The sequence below is a fragment of the Podarcis vaucheri genome (genome assembly GCF_965113315.1).
Source record: "Podarcis vaucheri genome assembly, chromosome: 8".
Lineage (NCBI taxonomy): Eukaryota > Metazoa > Chordata > Lepidosauria > Squamata > Lacertidae > Podarcis > Podarcis vaucheri.
Window position 1 is genome coordinate 67,596,338 of NC_138766.1, and position 18,662 is coordinate 67,614,999.

The window sequence follows — 18,662 nt, forward strand, 5'->3', positions numbered from 1 at the left end:
TAATTGCAAGACTAATCTGTTGTTTGTATTTGAACTGATGGATGATGCAACACTGATGCGTGTTTTCTTTTTGTATTCCCTGAAGAGAACAGAGCTCTGTTACCTGACATATATTAGCTTAGATAGCTTTTTTTTAAAAAACGGATTAGACAGATTCATGGAAGATAAATCCACCATAGGCTATTTACTCATGATAGCTATGTGGACCTTCCATTTGGATGAAATGGATCATGTAGACCCATATTAATCTGTTTTCAGGCCTGGTTATATTATGGAAACAGCTTTTATAGCTCAGTGGGGCAGACAGGGGAAATTTAATCCCATTGCTTTCCCTGGACCTCTTAGCAGCATTTGAGACCTTCTATGCTTTTGCATGGCCTGGTCTTTGTAGCACCAGTTTGTTTCTGGATGAGGGTTTATTGGAATAGAGTGGGGGGCTTTACCACTGCTGTGGTTGAATAATTGGATAAATTTGCTCAGGGGATGGGGGAATAAGATAAAAGGAAGATGGAAGGTCAAATGAAAGTAGAGAGGGAAAGTAGTGAGCAAAGATTCCTAGCAGTGGAAGGAAACATGTGAGGAATCTAGTGAGTCCATTGCTGGATTAGAGCGCTTGGAAATATGATAAGTCTCTATTAGGTTCTAATGGCTGGTCCTTAGAGTCAGAGAAGGAAAACCAAGGAGCTCAGACAGTATGGCTAGCTCTTAATAGCCTGGATGGCGTTGAGAAGGTCTCACCACTGGCCATGGAACTACGAGAGAATGGATGAAGAAGAACTGCTAGGCAGCTCAGTGTCCTGAAATAGCTTTGAATATACATTGGAAGGACTCATTTCATGATTTTAATCCTATTTGGCAAAGGGAGACATCTCTTTTGCTTATATGGTTGCACATCCTTCAAAAGATTCATATCCTTTGCCTCGGCATCACCGATCAATCTGCGATTACAGGCTTATTAATTAATTACAAATTAATAGCTCAAATTTCTCCAAGGATCTAGCCAGATGTTCTGGCTTGAGGACAGAGATTTTATAGTGTCCCACGCTTCCCAAGTTTTATTCTACTTATATCACTACCACCGTCTCCAAGACTTTGGCCACAAGTGCCAGGTAGAGAAGTTGCTTTTAATCCTTGGTTTCCCATGAGGCTGACGATTTATGTAGTTTTTACTAACTCATTTGCCTCACATAAAAATGGCCCTTTAACTTGAACTGTGCAGTTATAATTAAACAGAAGAACAAGAGGGATCATTGCTCTTAAAACAAAGCTAGCTTGCAAAGGATTAGAGCCATGGGTTGTGGGACAAAGCCCATGCATTACCTAAGGTAGTTCTAAATTTTGTACTTGGCTTGTGGGTTTCTCAGAAAGCCAAGAAACTTAAGACTTCATGAGCTGGCAAAAAACCTAAAAATTGGCAGTCTTTCTTAGGCTGCTGGTGTACATGATTGAAACTTGTACTTAAAAACCAGAAAGACGGATCATGTGTCTCAATGAGTCTTCCATCCAGCAACTTCTGAAACTCCAGAAGGCTAAGGGCATCAGTTAAACTCAAAAGATGCAGAGGAACATTCTTGGTAGATGCAAGCACTCCTGTTAAATATGCTGGCTTCTTTGTCCCATGGTACGTCACCCAGAATGCTTACATTTCTCTGAAATTGGTTATATTTATATGCTTAACAGCATAATCCTATGCATGCCTACCAAGAATGAATTACCCCCAGGTGAGTTCAGTTGGACTTTCTCATAGGTAAATATGTGTATAGGATTGCAGCCTAAGTGTGTTCTTCAACCCAGTTTGAATCACTGAAAAGGATTGTTCTCATGTTGCCACCCTTTGAACCTCCATGGAGGGGGCTCAATAAGAAGGTCAAGATGATGATTGCTGGCTCCACATCGGTTTATGTGAGAAGAAGTGGTCCCTGAAGTATTCTCTATAGATCAAAGCCAGTACTTTGAACTGAGCCTGGAAACTAATTTGTAGCTAGTACCTTCATGCCAGAATTGGTTTTGTACGTTCGGACCATCCTGCACTGGTCAGCAATCTGGCTGCTGAATTCTGCACCAGTTACAAAATGGATGTTTGGGTCAGTGATTTTGTGGCCAGATACCAAAACTGCTAAAGTTATCTTCCCTTTTCTTTGTGCATGCCAATTTATTATAAGCACTCCCATTTCATTCATTCATTTCATTTATAACCTGTCTTTCCTTCAAGGATTTCTAAGTGCTATGTATGATCCCTCTCCTCTACATTTGACCCTCATAACAACAGCCCTGTGAGGTAGATTAGGCTGAGACATAGTGACTAATCTGCCTCAATGGTCATTCATTGAGTTCTTTGTGGCTGAGAGGGGATTCAAACTTGGGTCTCTCAGCTCTCATTGAGCACTTGAACTGCCATGCCACATTGTTCATCTTTAAGAACAACAATGTTCTTATTGTTAAATAAAAGAAGTTGTTTATTTAAAAAGGTAAAAAAAAAAAATCAGCTTGACTTTGAGTAGGATTTCCTGCTTTAAGTACAAATTCTCACACACAGAGTAAAAACACGCGCAGGTAAGAAGGCTAACTATGTAGTCCTTCATGCTTAGCAATGATCGTGCCTGGTGTTATGGGATCGTTGGACGGAGCCAAGAATAAAAATTCTTCCTGTGACTGGACACAATGCTCTCTGACTACATTCTTGCCTAGACTTTGCAGGTGCTTTACATAAGGCTTCATTCACCTGAAACATCCTGAGGCTGCCAACTATGATGCTATTATATAACTCTGATAGGTCCACATTTAGAATATTATATGCCATTTGGTGACCCATTTCTGGTTCCACTGAAAAGGGGTGGGAGGTGTGTAATAAATATAAATCAAGTCTCAACAAGGGCTCTTAAACAAAACTACTCGAGAGAATGGCTTGATGGACAGTGATAACAACAACAACAACAATACTGGTAGAATTACAATAAAAACATAATAGGGAAAAAACCCCAATTTAAAATATAGGTTAAAATGCAGTTTAAAATGCAGCCTCATTTTAAAAGTAGCCCATAGATCAAAACCATAAGGGGGTGGGGTGGAAACATAAGGGTCACTCTGAGTCCAAAACCAAAGGCCAGGCAGAACAGCTCTGTCTTGCAGGCCCTGTGGAAAGATGTCAAGTCCTACAGGGCCCTAGTCTCTTGTGACAGAGCGTTCCACCAAGTCGGGGCCAGCACTGAAAAGGACCTGGCCCTAGTTGAGACCAATCTAACCACCTTGCGACCTGGGACCTCCAAAATGTTGTCATTTGTGGACCTTAAGGTCTTCCGTGGGGCATACCAGGAGAGGCGGTCCCGTAGGTACGTGGGTCCTAGGCCACATAGGTGCTAATGAGACAAAGAGGCAAGAACCGAGGATTAATCTTTTCATACTTCATTCAGTGCTCAAATGCCTTGACTTTTGTAGTGAGTTTGGAGGGCTATAATTCATACATTTAAAAAATACATTTAAAAGTAATCACTTTGATCATGCATCTTTATCTCACTAGACTATGGCAGGTTTTTGTGGCTAGACACCAAAGAACACTGAAACTTAGCTTTAGGTACAGAAAGTTTACAAAGACTGCCCAATCTAATCTGTTTTCCATCACCACCTTTTCTCCCCCCCCCCCCATCGCATACGTTTGCCATATTATGTAATTTGTCCACTCATGCATTCTAACTCTGGCAAAATGATTAACTTGACTTTGGTCTTCACACTAAAGAATAGTTAGCACCTTAATAGAGCTCTGCTCTTCCACTCAGAGCTCATGTTACAGCTCAGGGTTCATTATTACTCTGTAAAGCACTATGGACATTAATGGTAGAATGCATGATCCAGCCAAAGTAATGCATTTTCAAGTCCCATTTATTTCAAGATGAGCGCATTTTTGCATCTCACCAATGGAAACCAATGGGATTTCAAAGTTTTTAGCTTTGGCTGGATTGTGACCTTAATGTGTAGGCTGTTACTTCTTGTTAATGATTTACTTGTTTTCCCTCATGTCATATTGACTTTAGGAAAGATTGTGGCAAGAAAATTATCTTATGTTCCTCTTGATCCTATTTAAAAGTCAGGTGTGAATAAGCCCTGTGTTTTTGAGATTTGTAGGTCTGTCCAGTAGGAACAATCTGAAAATTCTCTATGGGAGAAACAGCAGCTAAGTGATAGCACACATGCACTGCATGCAGAAGGTCCCAGGCTTTTGCTTTGCCATCTCTAGATTTGTTTGTTTGTTTAAAAAAGAACCAGGTAGCTGGTGATGTGAAATATCGGAGACTTCCAGATTCTGCAGCTGGAATAGACTGAGTAGTTAACTAAATTTTAAATTCAGTACACCCATTTAGAAGGACTGTATCTTCCTATTTGAACCCGCCTAGGTTTTGAGATCTTCAGGGAAGGACCTTCTCTCAGTCTCACCACTCTTAAGGAAATGTTTGGCAAGGAGGACCTGTGAGATTACCTCCTTGGTGGCTACCCCCAAGTTCTGGAACTTACTCCCATGGGAGACTAGGCGGGCCGCCCCTCTGCTTTCCTTTCACCAGCAGGCAAAAGCTTTTATTGTTTGGACAGCTCTTTGGTCACTAACTGGCAGTTGTGATGATGAAGGATTCAAACCAGAGACTTCCTCCTAGTACAGTGGCTAAGATAGAATTCCCATAGGGAAGGGACTGTGGCTCAGCGGTAGAGAGTCTGCTTTGTGTGCAGATGGTTGCTGGTTCAATCTCTGGCATCTCCATCTATAAAATGATCAGGTTGAAGAAGATGGGAAAGTCCTCCATTGCAGAGCTGATTCTTGTTAGATTAGAAAGCACACACACAGCTTTACTGCGGTCCATAGACCAAAAGTACACGGTACAATATTATATATTGCTAGCCAACAGAGGAGCTTTAGCTTGTACCTACTGAATTTTGGCAATGTAATGGTATCAATCTTATCCTCAGGGAGACCCTTGATATGAGAAGAGTCAGCCATTCCAGGGAGCTCTGCTAATGTTGAATTGATTAGGTGCTGTCTAACCTGTTTATACAAACTACAGTGTAACAAAATGTGCTTCATAGATTCATCATCCTGGGAACATGGGCATAGCCTATCTTGGTATGATTAGAAATCAGTGGGCCAGGAGGGCAAGTAGCTTGACTCAGCATAGGGCAGCTTCCTGTGTTCTTATGTATCTTGCTACCCCACCTCTAAAAATGGTCAAAGAATGAGATTCTGATTACAGATTGATATTAAGAACATAAGAAGAGCCTGATGGATCACAGGCTAATGGCCCACTTACTCCAGCATTCTGTTGCCGCAGTGGCCAACCGGATACCTGTAAGAAGGCCACAAGCCGGTCCTGAGCACAACAGTATTTTTCCTGCTCATGATTTCCAGAAACTGGTATTCAGAGGCATAGGTAGAATGTTGTTATCATGGCTAATAGCCACTGATAGCTCCATTAACCTTTCTAATCCCTTTTTACAAATCCTTCAGAACATAACCTGATTTATTTCCTAATTCCCATCTACCCTCTCTACAGGGCTTGCCTTTGCTGTTCTCTCTTCAGTGCATCCTGTGTTTGGCTTATACGGATCTCTCTTCCCTGTTATTATTTATGCCATATTTGGAATGGGACGCCACGTTGCCACAGGTAAGTGCTTCTGGATCCTCGAGGACCAGTTCCGAGAACTTAACAGGTCTGTTGGCTGACTCTCTTAATGTTGCCTTCGAGGTTAGTGTTTTGTATAGCTCGCAGTGTGCGATGAATAAAAATTAAACAAGCTGTTCTTCCATGGAAGGGCAGAATGCAGAATTAGCTTCCATTTGGCTTCTCTGAAAATCAAAGAGTCCCCGAGGATCAATGCCCAAAGCTTTGCAACTTTTCGGACTCCATTCATTTGTAGGAACCCCATGTAAGTTCCGTGGAAGTAAATGGAATTTGGGTAACAGCAACGCTTGATGGGTTGTGCTCTCTGTGACACTCAAATTCGGCAATAGTTTTGTGGACTTCAGTAGTTGGACTATTCTGAACTCTCGCAGCTTGGAGGAGATAGAAATCACCCTCCAGAAATGAATTTTGTATTTTTTTGGTGCATTTCTTTTACAACTACATTTTTTTCCTGTGTAATAAAACTATTTGGGGGTGGGGGAAGCATGATGAAGATCAATCTGGAACTGTATCTGCATCATTAATATTGCACCAACACTATCTCCATAAGGACTCTCCACTTCGAGATCTGGCTGGTGCCTGCTAAAGGTCTGTGTCTTTCAGAAGGCCATTGGATGCTAAGGTTTGGCCTTTGGCCTTTGAATGGATGGTGTAGTTTTAGTTAACTGTGTTGTATTGTTTTGTTTGTATTCTCTTGTTTGTTTTATTGCTTCATTGCTATAATCTGCCCTGGGGTCTTTTGATGAAGTGCTGGCTCTTAAGTTTCAAAAATAAACAAAATAAATACATTATACCATTATATATAATGCTCTATAAAATTTGCTCTAAGATGAAACTTTCACCTGGGAGAGCTCAGCCAAAGACAGTTTATTTGCTTATTTCCAGAAACAAAAAACAAGAGCTGCACAGTGTTCGCTTGCTTTGAAACCAGAAGAGATTGTTGTTATCGTTTGGCTGACTCATATCAAGATAATCTCTCCCCCCCCCCCCCGGTGTGTGTCCCCTGCCCGGCTCTCTCTCTCACACACATACACATAATGGTCTTTTATGTATGGATGTACCGTAATTTTCGCTCCATAACACGCAGTTTTTTGCTCCTAGAAAGTAAGGGAAAATGCCTGTGCGTGTTACGGAGCGAATGCACTCGACCGGAGCCATGGCTGCCGTCAGTCAAGCAAAGCGGAGCCGCTTGCAGGGCTTTGCACGGCTCTAGCTTTGCTTGCTTTACAGCCAAGAGGAGGGGGAGGAGCTGAGGAGGAGGGAGGGAAGAAGAGCCATGCCAGCAAAGCGGGCAGCAGCCGCTTACACGCGAGGAGGGACAGACGGGAGCCATAGCAAGCCGGGAGAAGCCAGGCAGTTCAAAGCCAGCAGGCGCTTTTAAAGTAGCTGGTAACAGCTGCTGCAGCCTCAGCTAGCAAAGGTCCCAGCGCTCTCTAAATGGAGCAATGAGGCTGCAGAGGGACAGGAGGGCTTGGATCAGGAAGGATAAAGTTTAAGCAACCAGCAGCAAAAAAAAACCAAAACCAACCTGGAGCTCTGAGCCACAAGCGCAGTGAAAACCAGGAAGTAAAAGAAAAGGCTATCCCCCCGCTTCTCAGCTGTTTTCAGGCAGGATAGATTTGAGCATTGTCTGGGTCCTAGTGCCCCTACTGCTTTTTTGTGCTCCATTCTATTGCTGCTGGTGGCTGCTTATCACTCAAACTGAACCTGATACCAGTAGCCACCTGTACAAACAAAGTAGAAGGCTGCAAGGAGGAGAGCTTTTACACAGCTAATGGCAAATCCCCTGCAATCCAAGTCCTCCTCACTTGCTCAAATCTATTCTGCCTCAAAACAAGGAGCGAAGAAAAAGGCTGCAAACTGTTAAATGGAAAAAACCCCAGGCACAGGGCAAATACCTTAAGTATACCTTTAAAGCAACAGTGCTCTTTCCCTCCCTGCTCAGCTCGCAGAAAAGCTGCTTCTCCACCCACCCCACGCGTGCTCCTTATCCCTTGAGTGCTTTTCCTTCCCTCCCCACTTAAAACGTGGTTACAAAGCACGGATCCACATGGATCCTCAGGATTTTTGCACTGGGTCACCCCAAACTCACCATCAGATCACATGTCTGTGGCCACAGCATGAACCACAAAAATCATACATCCACTGTTTTGTTTAGAATATTTTTTTTCTTGTTTTCCTCCTCTAAAAATTACGTGCGTGTTATGGTCAGGTGCGTGTTATAGAGCGAAAAATACGGTAAACATATAAATCCATATTATGTACAACAGAAGAATAGTTAAGCAAGAAAGGGCAATCCTGCACCAGACATTTTGCCATTCTTCTAGGCAGCTGCACTATATCATCCAAATCATTCATCCCTTACAAAGGACGCTGGAGCCCAACTCTCATACTAAGCAATTCCTGGCCGGGTTTTAGTCAGGATGGCGTCAGTGCGCATTCTACTGCCTCACCTCAAGCACTTGATTCACTCCATCTACCTTGACACCAAATGTTCTTTTCAATTGTGACAGTGCTTTAAAAATAACAAGAGCTTACTGACAACAGCATCAATGTCTGTTAGCCAGGATAGCTAGATTTCCTCCAGTATCTAAGGCTAAATGCTTTGAATGTGCAGGAAAACATTGATTCAAAGAGAGGAAAGTAGACTACTGTGCTTACTGATGAATTTTTTTTTGCTCTATTGTTATTATTTAATTAGATGGTGAACAAAATTAAAAATCTTCACTCTGTAAGCACCAGAGTCTACTCTCCTCTTTGTTTGACAGCACGTGTAGGTACAAGTTTTGGGGGACCATGATCATGCCCCAGGGGGCTGAGCCCTTTTGGGGGCGCCTACATTTTGGGGGTAAGGCTGGGCCCCCACCCCACAAATCACGGAGGCAAAGTGCAGAGCCGACCGTGGCACAACTCCAGTAGCTGGCTCCTTCCCCTCCTCCTCCTCCTCCTGCTCCAGAGGTGATTGGATCTAGAAAGTCCAGCTCCCATCATCCCTGACTATTGGCCATTCTGGCTAGGGCTGATGGGAATCTGGGAACCCACCAGTTGCCCAGCCCAGTCTTAGGTAATTTTCAAGCTCATATGGGCATCCCAGTGAAGCTTACTCAGAACCAAAGAAGGGGTCCGTCTAAGATATTAATTTGAGAACTGATCTCTCAGAATGAGAAGCAGGGTTTTTACAGAGAACATCTGGTCCCGGTTGCAGAAAACAATGGAGCTGGGTACGGGGGTCATGGCTTCCCTTTAGTTAATACGGGTTGGAAAGGATGGAGGAAGGGAAAGAGCTATGGGAGCCTTTCAGATATTGGGGAGGGGAAATTCTGAATTGCGTGGAACCACACACAAAGCTATCCCCTCGGGGTTTGAAAAGCCCAAGTATATGCACATTCCCTTTGGTTGTTATTATGCTTTCTAAGGAGCAATCATTGTCTTTTGAGTAATTGTGTGGTTTTTTGGAAATGGTCTGTGTGCCAAAATGTGCATTCAGTGCTACATTTAACAGCTCTGTAGCAGCCATGTGGTCTGCTGGGAAAGCAGCATTCTGTCCAAAGTACATAGAATTTGCATCAGGACGTATGCAAAGCCTATTGTCAAAGGCCCCTTGCAACTCACTGGCAAGTTGGATTTGCATCTTGTGGCAAGTTCCTTGGAAGCGATCATAACTCTTGAGTCAGCAAAGTAGACATTACGTAGTTACTTCATTTAAAGTGTAGTAATTGCCCAACAGGGACAAGCTGGACTATTGGTTTCTTCAAGCAAAGCATTTAGGACATCTGGTAATTTGAATAAATGTTGGATGCAGTTTGATATATTTAAAGGGTTTGGGATATCTGAGCAGCGTAATTGATGCACGTTCTGTGCTATTCATGTTGCTTTTAGATGAGACAAGATTTCCAGAATAAAGGCGTAGAGTGTTTGGTTAGAAAATTTTGATCAGTGGAGAAATTTGGCGTTCATTTTTTAAAAAAAATGCTTTGTAGTTATTGTAAAGTATCTTCTTTCTAGGATCAGTATTTGTAATCTTTTATAGATCTGGGTGAACTTATAGTTTTGAAACAATTCTATAATGCCTCCAATAATGCTATTAACGCCCCCACCCCTGAATATTTCTTATAACATTTACCTTAAAGAGAAGTTAAAGTACACCTTAGGATCCAAGACATACAATTTATATTTCCCCTAACTGTACAAGTTACTCCTTTGCTGCAGATCTCTCCATTGAGTTGGTGGCTATCACAACATCCATTAACAACATTTCATATATATTTCACTCAAGCATTTATGTAAGGATCCCATGTACATGTAGCAGGATGACTCACATATATACACACAAAACAAGAGTTGAATAAACCACCTTTGTTTATCATTTCAATAACACACAAATGTAACTTTGATTGCTGCATGATGTTTGTGGTTGCTGTGGAAGGGCCGAAGGAATGGACACAGAAGCCTGGTATTGGGTCAAATTAGGCCACAGCTTTATTGATTACAGGAAAGAGTATGTTTGGCTAAGGCATTGGGCATGTATCCAGCATCAGGCAGCTCACATGCTGCCTGATAAGAACTCAGTGGGGTCGGCCCTGTGCTGGGGAGTCATCCCCCAACATGGATCGAGTGCCACAACCCTGCACAGCCTGCCATTGGGAGAGGTGTATTGGACCATCAGTCCCTATGTGGACTCCTGGACAGTCTCATCCCTCCTGGACCCCTTTAACAGGGTATCCACACCACTCAGCATCCAGCCCAATGCCTTATCCACCAAAGCTGTGACAGTTGCTATGAGGTAGGTGAAAACTGGCAAGCCAGCTTGCAGGAGAAAATTCCTTCCTGGCCCTGAATATAGCAAGGTCCATACTCTAACTTGCCCGCTCCCCCACTAGGCGGACCTCCCAACAGACTGCATGGGTGGAAAATCCCACGGCGGTCAGCAAAGAGGGTGGCCTGCGCTTGGCAGCCCTCTTAAATACACCAGGAGCAGGCAGGGCACAGCCCCCATGCCTCTGCCTCAATTGGCCTTGCGGGTAAGGCTCACCCTAACTGGAAGGTCCAGCATGACCAGAGGTGGGTGGCACCAGGTAGCCATCCCCCGCCCCGAATACACAGGAAGATGGTGGCCTCCCAGGACTAGCCGCTCTGCCCCAGATGAGCGAATAATAGAGAAATACATTTTCCTGGTAAGAGGTAATGCCTAAAATTGGTGTGTGCAGAAAACAACACATGGAGAACAGACATGTAGTTGGACTATCTGAATACAGAGCTGGCAAGGCAACTTTCAGCACATTTTAAGCACAATCATTTGGACACAACACTCATAGGTTTGGATCCCAACTACGTTGTTCACAATTTAATCCCATTGAAAATCAATAATACTTAAGTTCGTCACGTGGGCATAGCCACAATTTTTGTTAGGGGGGCAGGCATTGGGGGTGGGGCAGAACCGCCGTGATTGTTCAGTTAGTTAAGTATTTCTATTGTTTTACTTGATCTAGGGTGGGCAACTGCCCCCTGCCCTCCCTTGGCTACGTCCATAGTTCGTCATGACTAACTGGACTCATTGGTTTCTGCTTGAAATGTGACTTAGTCTGCACCCAGTCAACAGATTTCAATAGCACTTCCTTCGTTTTAAGCACAATGCAAAACAAACGAACTGTACCGATCAGAAACGAAACTCTCTCTCTTTTGCAGGAACCTTTGCGTTGACCTCCTTGATATCAGCTAATGCTGTCGAGCGTCTTGTTCCTCCCATGAGCAGCAACTTCACAGCAAGCAATAACTCCACGGTTTTAGGTTTATCTGAGTTTGAGATGCAGAGGATTGGAGTTGCTGCAGCAGTTTCATTATTAGGAGGACTCATTCAAGTAGGTATCCCTTAATAGCCAATACATACAGAAAATCAGATTAGCAGTAAACCATAATGCATCCAGAGCTCCTAGAAGAAGCAAAACTGGATTGTGATGGAGCCATAGCATGGAGTCCACCCATGTGCTCTGGAGTTTGATGTGGCCTAAGTAGCATGGAAGACACCTCACTGCTGTAGTGTTGATGCCACAAAAGCAAGATCAGAGGGAGCTGCCAGTTGTACACAATCTTTAAAAATGAAATATACATTTCATTACAGGCTGAGGTTTATGCAAAACTTGATCAGTATTTCAGCTAAGCTGCTGCTTACTGAATATAAGGGGAAATGTTCACTTTTATCCACCACGGTTCCTGTCTGCTCCAAGAAATTAAAACTGGGAGTTAATTCTGCCAAATCAAGATGGGAGTCTGCTGAAAAATGAGTGGCTTACCATGTGTTTAGGTCTACTTTCATGGGCCTGTGGATGGGTCAAATCATGTGTTATAGTCAGTTCCATCAGGGGTGGCTAACGTGGCCCTCCAGATGTTCCTGGACTATAGTTCCCACTATCTCAGATCATTGGCCATGCTGGCTGGGGCTGATGGGAGTTGGAGTCCAGCAACTTCTGGAGGACCACAGGCTCCCCATCCTACATGATGAATCCTTGCAAAGAAGCCATTTGGGGGACAAAGGCGCATATGGCATAATAACATTGGAACTAGTCTTCAAGTGACCATTTCCCAGCATCCCTTCTCTTGCATCTCCCAGCATCTAGTCATATGGCAAGAAGTTCCACTGTGACTGTTTTCAGCTTGCAAATGAAGTTGATCTGGGCCAGAGAGGAAGCTGGAGTTTCATGTAGCACAGGCAAATGTTTCCTTATCCTTAAGAAAGCTGCTGGCAGGTTTGGTGCAAAGTTACATGACATCGCTTGCTCTGGCTTCAACATACCCGTCTAAGTTTACCTGCCGCTTTTCAGGTTAAACCAAGAAAGCTGGTTCCACCACTCTTTTAAATCTGATTATTAATGCACTTTAAGCGGAGTCCCAGGTATGTTCATGTTGGCACTCTCAGTTTACATAGCACAGCTGATATGCCCAACAGGCTGCATGCAAACTGAGAGCATGCCCTGGAACACCAATGGCAACTAATTTTTAAAAGGGCCAAACTGAAGGTCCAGTGGCAATGGATAGGTGGAACCACCCTGTTCTGATTTGCAGAATTTTGGCAGAAAGCAGACTTTATTTTATTAATTTATCTATTGGAAACCTTTATCTCCTGCTTTTTCAGCTTGTAAGATATTCAAAAGGACTTACAGTCTATAATAGCCATGGGGACTTGTGGCACTTTAAAGTGTAACACATTTATTAAGGTGTAAGCTTTTGTGGACTTCATAAGATGCAAGACATTACTCTCACTGGGCAGCTATACATCTATTTATAATAAGGGATAATAAAGAAAGGCCAAATGATTGGAGGCTGGTAGTGCAATACAGAAGAAAAGAACTTGAGGTAGCTGGGATTGGAGCAAACTTCATGCTACTGTAATACAAGTGAAAAATAATAATAAGGAAAGATAAAATGTGATATCTTAATTTTTTTCCTATTATGCATGTACTCTTTATAAAGTATTTGTTTATGAGACGTACCTTTAACTGTTCAAAATTTATAAGGAGCCCATAGATGGAATGATTGTATATGGTATTTTGTGCATAGGAATTACGTAAAACAAAATTCTTTACTGCAATCACATTTCAGTTAATGACTGCTTCTGTATTAGTGGGTAGATATCTAAGTGCTGCATGAAATTCCATATAATAATCATCATCATAATAATTTGCTTTTTTTGTCTGTGGAAACATCCAAATTGAGGTGTTTGGTTTTTTTTAATCAGTATTTCTTTTGTTGTTTCAATGCCCAGTGGATACACTTATTTTGATTTATATTTTTAAATGACACCGGGCAAAACTCCCAAAGACAGATTTCCTTCTTGCCGTTTGGAATATGGCTGCTACTCGTAAAATAACCTCTCTAGCTTTTGCTTTGGCCAAAGTTTATGCGTGCTTTGTCAAGTGCTATCTTTTGGAGCATGTGCCAGACCAGTGTTCATTTTCATTGTAGACTGTTGTTGTTATGGCAAATGGCTGAATCCACAAAACTGAAATTGAACTGAAATATGGCCTCTACTGAGAACCAGCAATTAACTAGAGTATTCACAATTCCTTACCATCAGTCAGTTATTGCACTCAGGTACATTGCTGTAAATGTACCCTTATTATATGATGCTTATGTTACTGCATGCTTTGGGGCGTTTCTGTGGTGAGGTGCATGCCCTAGTTTTCTTGTCATTGTGGAAAGTGGATATTGGTGTACCCCAGACATTTAAGACCATAGCGTAGCCTCCTTCAACTTGGTTGTTGTTGTTTAGTCGTTTAGTTGTGTCCGACTCTTCGTGACCCCATGGACCAGAGCACGCCAGGCACTTCTGTCCTCCACTGCCTCCCGCAGTTTGGTCAAACTCATGCTGGTAGCTTCAACTTGGTGCCCCCCCCCCCAAATGTTGGCCTACCACTAAAAACTATTTAAAACATATTAAAACAAATTATGGCCACTAGAAATATATATTTCAGGTGTCCAAGACCAGGGTGAAGATACGCATATGACAAAAGCTGTATAAAGAAGATGCCAGGGACAGCTGTGTAAGGAGGGAGTTTCACAACTTAAGGGCTGCCACAGAGAGTGCCCTTTCCTGGGCCACTACCCTCTGAATTTCTGAGGAGAGTGGAACTACCAACATGGCTCCAGCTGCTGCCCTTAACACTCAAAGAGCATCTGTAGGGAAGAATGTGGGCTTTCAGTTATTTGAGACCTACGTCCCAATTGCACATGTGTCTGTTTTATTACATGTACACAGGAGAGAATTCATGATTCCTGGCATTTGCATGCGTGACACATGGGCATTCATCCCATGCTTGATGAACTGCATGTTGGATTCTTGCAATTGATGTCCAAACGTTGTATTATGTGGTTGTGAGGACCCATGGCATACTGTATTCATTTGCCCCTGAGTTATGTTACAATCATGTAACTTTTTTTTTAAAAAAAATACTTTTCTATGCTGACTTTTGTAAACAGTCATATGCTTGACAGATCTTGTTATTAGTTGCCAATGGACACTATCAGAAAGAAAACATCCTTTGTTCTCATTTAGCATGGCAACAAAAGCTAATCAGGCTATTCTATTGTAATCACTATTTATCTAATGGAGAGGTAAGGAATGCTTTTGAACCAACACACAATAGCTACTGAACTGTGGAAAATCTTGTGTCTTTCCTTTTCAAAGCTTTGTTTTATTCGGTTTTTCAGCAGAGGCAGGATTTCATTTTTTAATATTATTTTGTCATATTTTCTCCCCCTTCCCCCCAACCTCTTTTTTCTCCACCAGCTCTAGGCAATTCACATTAAATCACCGCAAATCAAATGAAGGTGACAACCTGACCCTAACCTTCCCTACCCAGCAGAATGTTCTATTATGAATTGGCTATATCAGATGTTTTGGGACAGTGGTCAGGGATGATGGGAGTTGTAGTCCCAAAACATCTGGAGGGTCGAGTTTGCCTATGCCTGGGCTATATCTTTAGCATGTTTAGTTTTGTGTGATTTGTACCTTAAGTTGCTAGCGCACTCCATGCTTCAGTTCCTTGTGTTGTCTTCATTAGTTAGTGCTCCACTTTAGGCTTCTTTCCACAAAAGATAGTAAATAGGTAAATACAGTAGTACCTTGGGTTACATACGCTTCAGGTTACAGACTCCACTAACCCAGAAATAGTACCTCGGGTTAAGAACTTTGCTTCAGGATAAGAACAAAAATCGTGCTCCGGCAGCGTGGCAGCAGCAGGAGGCCCCATTAGCTAAAGTGGTGCTTCAGGTTAAGAACAGTTTCAGGTTAAGAACGGACCTCTGGAACGAATTAAGTACTTAACCCGAGGTACCACTGTAACCTTTTCTATGTTTAATTGCTAGCCTCCAACTCTGGACATTGTTCTGCCTTTCCACTACTTTGCTTTTTCCTTTAAGACCTCCACCCCCAACAAAATAATGAATTTGCCTACCAATTCTTGTTTGTTTGTTTTTAATCTGACATTGGAAAACTTCCTCTCCAAGGGCCAAACTATTTGGAATGCAGGAGATCAATGAAACCCTTGCAAAGTTCTTGTCTGACTTGCTTGGCAAAACATACAGGTATCATAAATGTCCCTAGTTTGGGCAAATGGCACAAGAAAACACCCACACACTAGTACTACATTCCTACTCTATTTCCAGAGGGATGGCCATGCTTGCCTGATGCAGCAAAATCAGACAAGTGTCTTGTGACTCCTTAAAGACTATGAAACATTATTATGGTATAAACATTAACTAGTAAAATTGATTCCTTCCGACTGATCCAATTGCATTCCTTTAAATATATTTAAAGGAACTTGCTGCTGGAAAGAGAGTTCTCATAATACAGACTGATGCAATTCTGTGCATCATTTAACACAGCCCAAATTGTCTCCAGCCAGATAACAGTAGTGTCCAAGATGTGACTTCTATCTTATCTCCTGACCCTCATTAAGTAGTGTCAATTTAAGAGCATATCTCAGGCCATTCAAAGACCAATGTTATTGAACAGGCTTGTCAAAGTGAGTGACGCCCTAGTAGAATATAGTGTATTTTCGAATAATTAGCCCTGCCCTTTCCTTTTCAAGATGGCTCTTGGCCAGATATTCATCTTAAAAAATCATTTCTATTTCTCACTGCTGATGTTGGAAGGACATTGTGCGTTTCCCATGTCCATTTGTCCTTGGACTTGTTCCTTTTTATTTCACAATCTCTCCCTTTTTGTGGCTGTAGCCGTGCTAAAGTGGTTTCGCCTTTGGCTACATATTGCTGTGAGATGCCTGCAGTTCAACAGAGTTAACCATGCTTAATTTCAAGGGGCTTTGGCAACTATTATGTTGGATTGTGGCCAGTGGCTCGACTCTAGAGGGCTGATGAATATAATTACACTTTTGCGCGCACCCATTTATCATGTTATGGGATGTATCCCTCATTGCACTCTCCTTCGATAAGTGTGTCTCTATACAATCCTGTCTTGCTGATTGCCCCACATATTCAGGGAAGCCATCATGTGGAAGGTTGCTGCCTACCATTGCTACAATGGTATGTTAAAATCAACTGCAATAAAGACCAACTGTATCTAGTTATATGCATCTCCTTGATAAATATGGCATGCTTGTAAAGACAGAGGACTGTCACCTTCGGATCTCAAAATGCAGAATGAAATGTGCATGTCTTTATGTCCCTCTGTCTTCTTGGTCAAAGAGGGTCTATTTGTATACACATTTCATCCTGCATTTTGAGATCTACTTGCACTGTTTTCCCATTTGGAATATTCCTTCCGCTATTAGCTGGATTAGAGGATGGTTTCCAGTGTAGAAACTGTTTCTTGTGTAAACCGCTTCCATAGCTCCCCCATAGAGAATTACATGAGCCCACATGTCAGTCTCTGGAAGAAATATATGGGTTGCCTTTTTACATGTTACACACAGAAAATGAAAGCACAAGTGTATTAATCTATGTATTTGAAGCATTCAAATCAGCCCTAGTTTTAACATTTAAACTTTGATTATTTTTACAGTGATGAAAGTTATAGGCTGGGACTTGTAGTCAGTACAGAACACTGAAAATAGACACAAGTTTTGTTCCAGTCACTAGAATAGTGAAACTGTAACTGAAATAAGTAAAAGTAGGTCAGGAGCAACACTTTGTTGACGGTGCTGAATGACTTGGGATACAAAATGTTATCTAGATTGCAACGCAACAAGTAATTAACTGCAGAGCAAATTTAAGAACACAGATAGAAATGTTTTTTTAAAGTCTTTGTCATAGTTAAAGAACGGCAAAATAATGCACGTTCAGCACAGTCAATGTAAGGCAAAAAGACTGGGCTAGTAAAAGCAAGTTTGTCTTTATTCAGCATACATTCTCTGAAGCTATTTGCAGCAGGATATGTTGTTCAGGCTAATAGTTCAATAAAATTGAAAATCCAATTAGCCGTTATACTCTAAATAATAGACGTTGGAAGTGTTTATTCTTCAGGATATCCTGGCTGTGATCAGAAAACAGCATCAATGTCCCTACCATAAATTGCATAAATTGCACAAATTGTATCATCCTGGTGATGGTTTCAGTTAGGAATGCCTTTGAGAGTTGGTTTCTTGCCTTGGCCATTGAAGTAAACCAGTGACTGTGGCAAATATATTTGTATGATTCAATGTCACAGTGTTCTTGAACTTCATTGTATTTTTTGGGAGTGCCAGCGGATTCATGTTTGCTCTCTGGTGCTGTCAGTACTAAGGAAATAGAAAACTGGAGATGCCCAGTGGGTCAAGTTGAATCATACAAACCAGATGGTGGCTAGAAAACCGGTTCATGGTTTCCACAACAACACTCCACATCTCCTAGGAGGGCTTCTCTAGTTGGAGTTGCCATTCCCTCAGGAAAAGAGATGGCTGTTTCTTGTTTCTTTGTAGACATGGTCAAAAAACAAATGAAGGAAAGGGTGGTTTTCATCTGTTTAGCTATTTTTCTTTTCTCAGGTAACACACTTTTATATGAATAGATGTCTTTCGCTTTTTTTAAAAAAAATAATTTTTATTAACAGGCCAATCACATCACATTATCACATTGATTCCAAATTATACAGCCAAATTTCAAATTTTGTTGGGGGTACCCATACATCAAGCTCAGCTCGAGTCCAAAACAGCATCACTTATCTTACTGCATTAATTAGACAGTTCTCTCCAGTTTGATCCGGAAAGTCCTTTGTTACTTCTTTTCTCTTCTTGTTGTTATCATAAATTCCTTTCTTTGCGATCTCTGATGATTTTCACAAGCAGGTTAACAGCTGGCATTCTATGTGGATTTTGTACTTTTCCAAAAATCATATCGACCCGGGACAGCCTCTGTACAACGCTTCCATAAACAAAATTAATCTCCGATCTGTCCTTTATTTTTCTCAGGCTTACCGAATAACAAATGAGTCTGGGGGTTCTGTCAGGTCAAACTTACATTCCAGCATTCCTTCTCTTTCAAACAATCCTGATTCTCCTCCCCCAG

The 18,662-nt window shown here is 42.0% G+C and overlaps 1 protein-coding gene across 3 annotated transcripts in view; it reads left to right on the top strand.

The window, feature by feature from the left end:
• SLC26A7 (solute carrier family 26 member 7) overlaps window positions 1-18,662 on the top strand; it is an 80,803-nt gene that overhangs the window by 15,004 nt on the left and 47,137 nt on the right. For all 3 annotated transcript variants that reach the window (XM_082233653.1, XM_082233654.1, XM_082233655.1), the window contains 2 exons: window positions 5,535-5,645; window positions 11,349-11,521. In XM_082233653.1, the coding sequence (XP_082089779.1) occupies window positions 5,535-5,645; window positions 11,349-11,521 (284 nt within the window). The remainder of the gene's footprint in view (window positions 1-5,534; window positions 5,646-11,348; window positions 11,522-18,662) is intronic.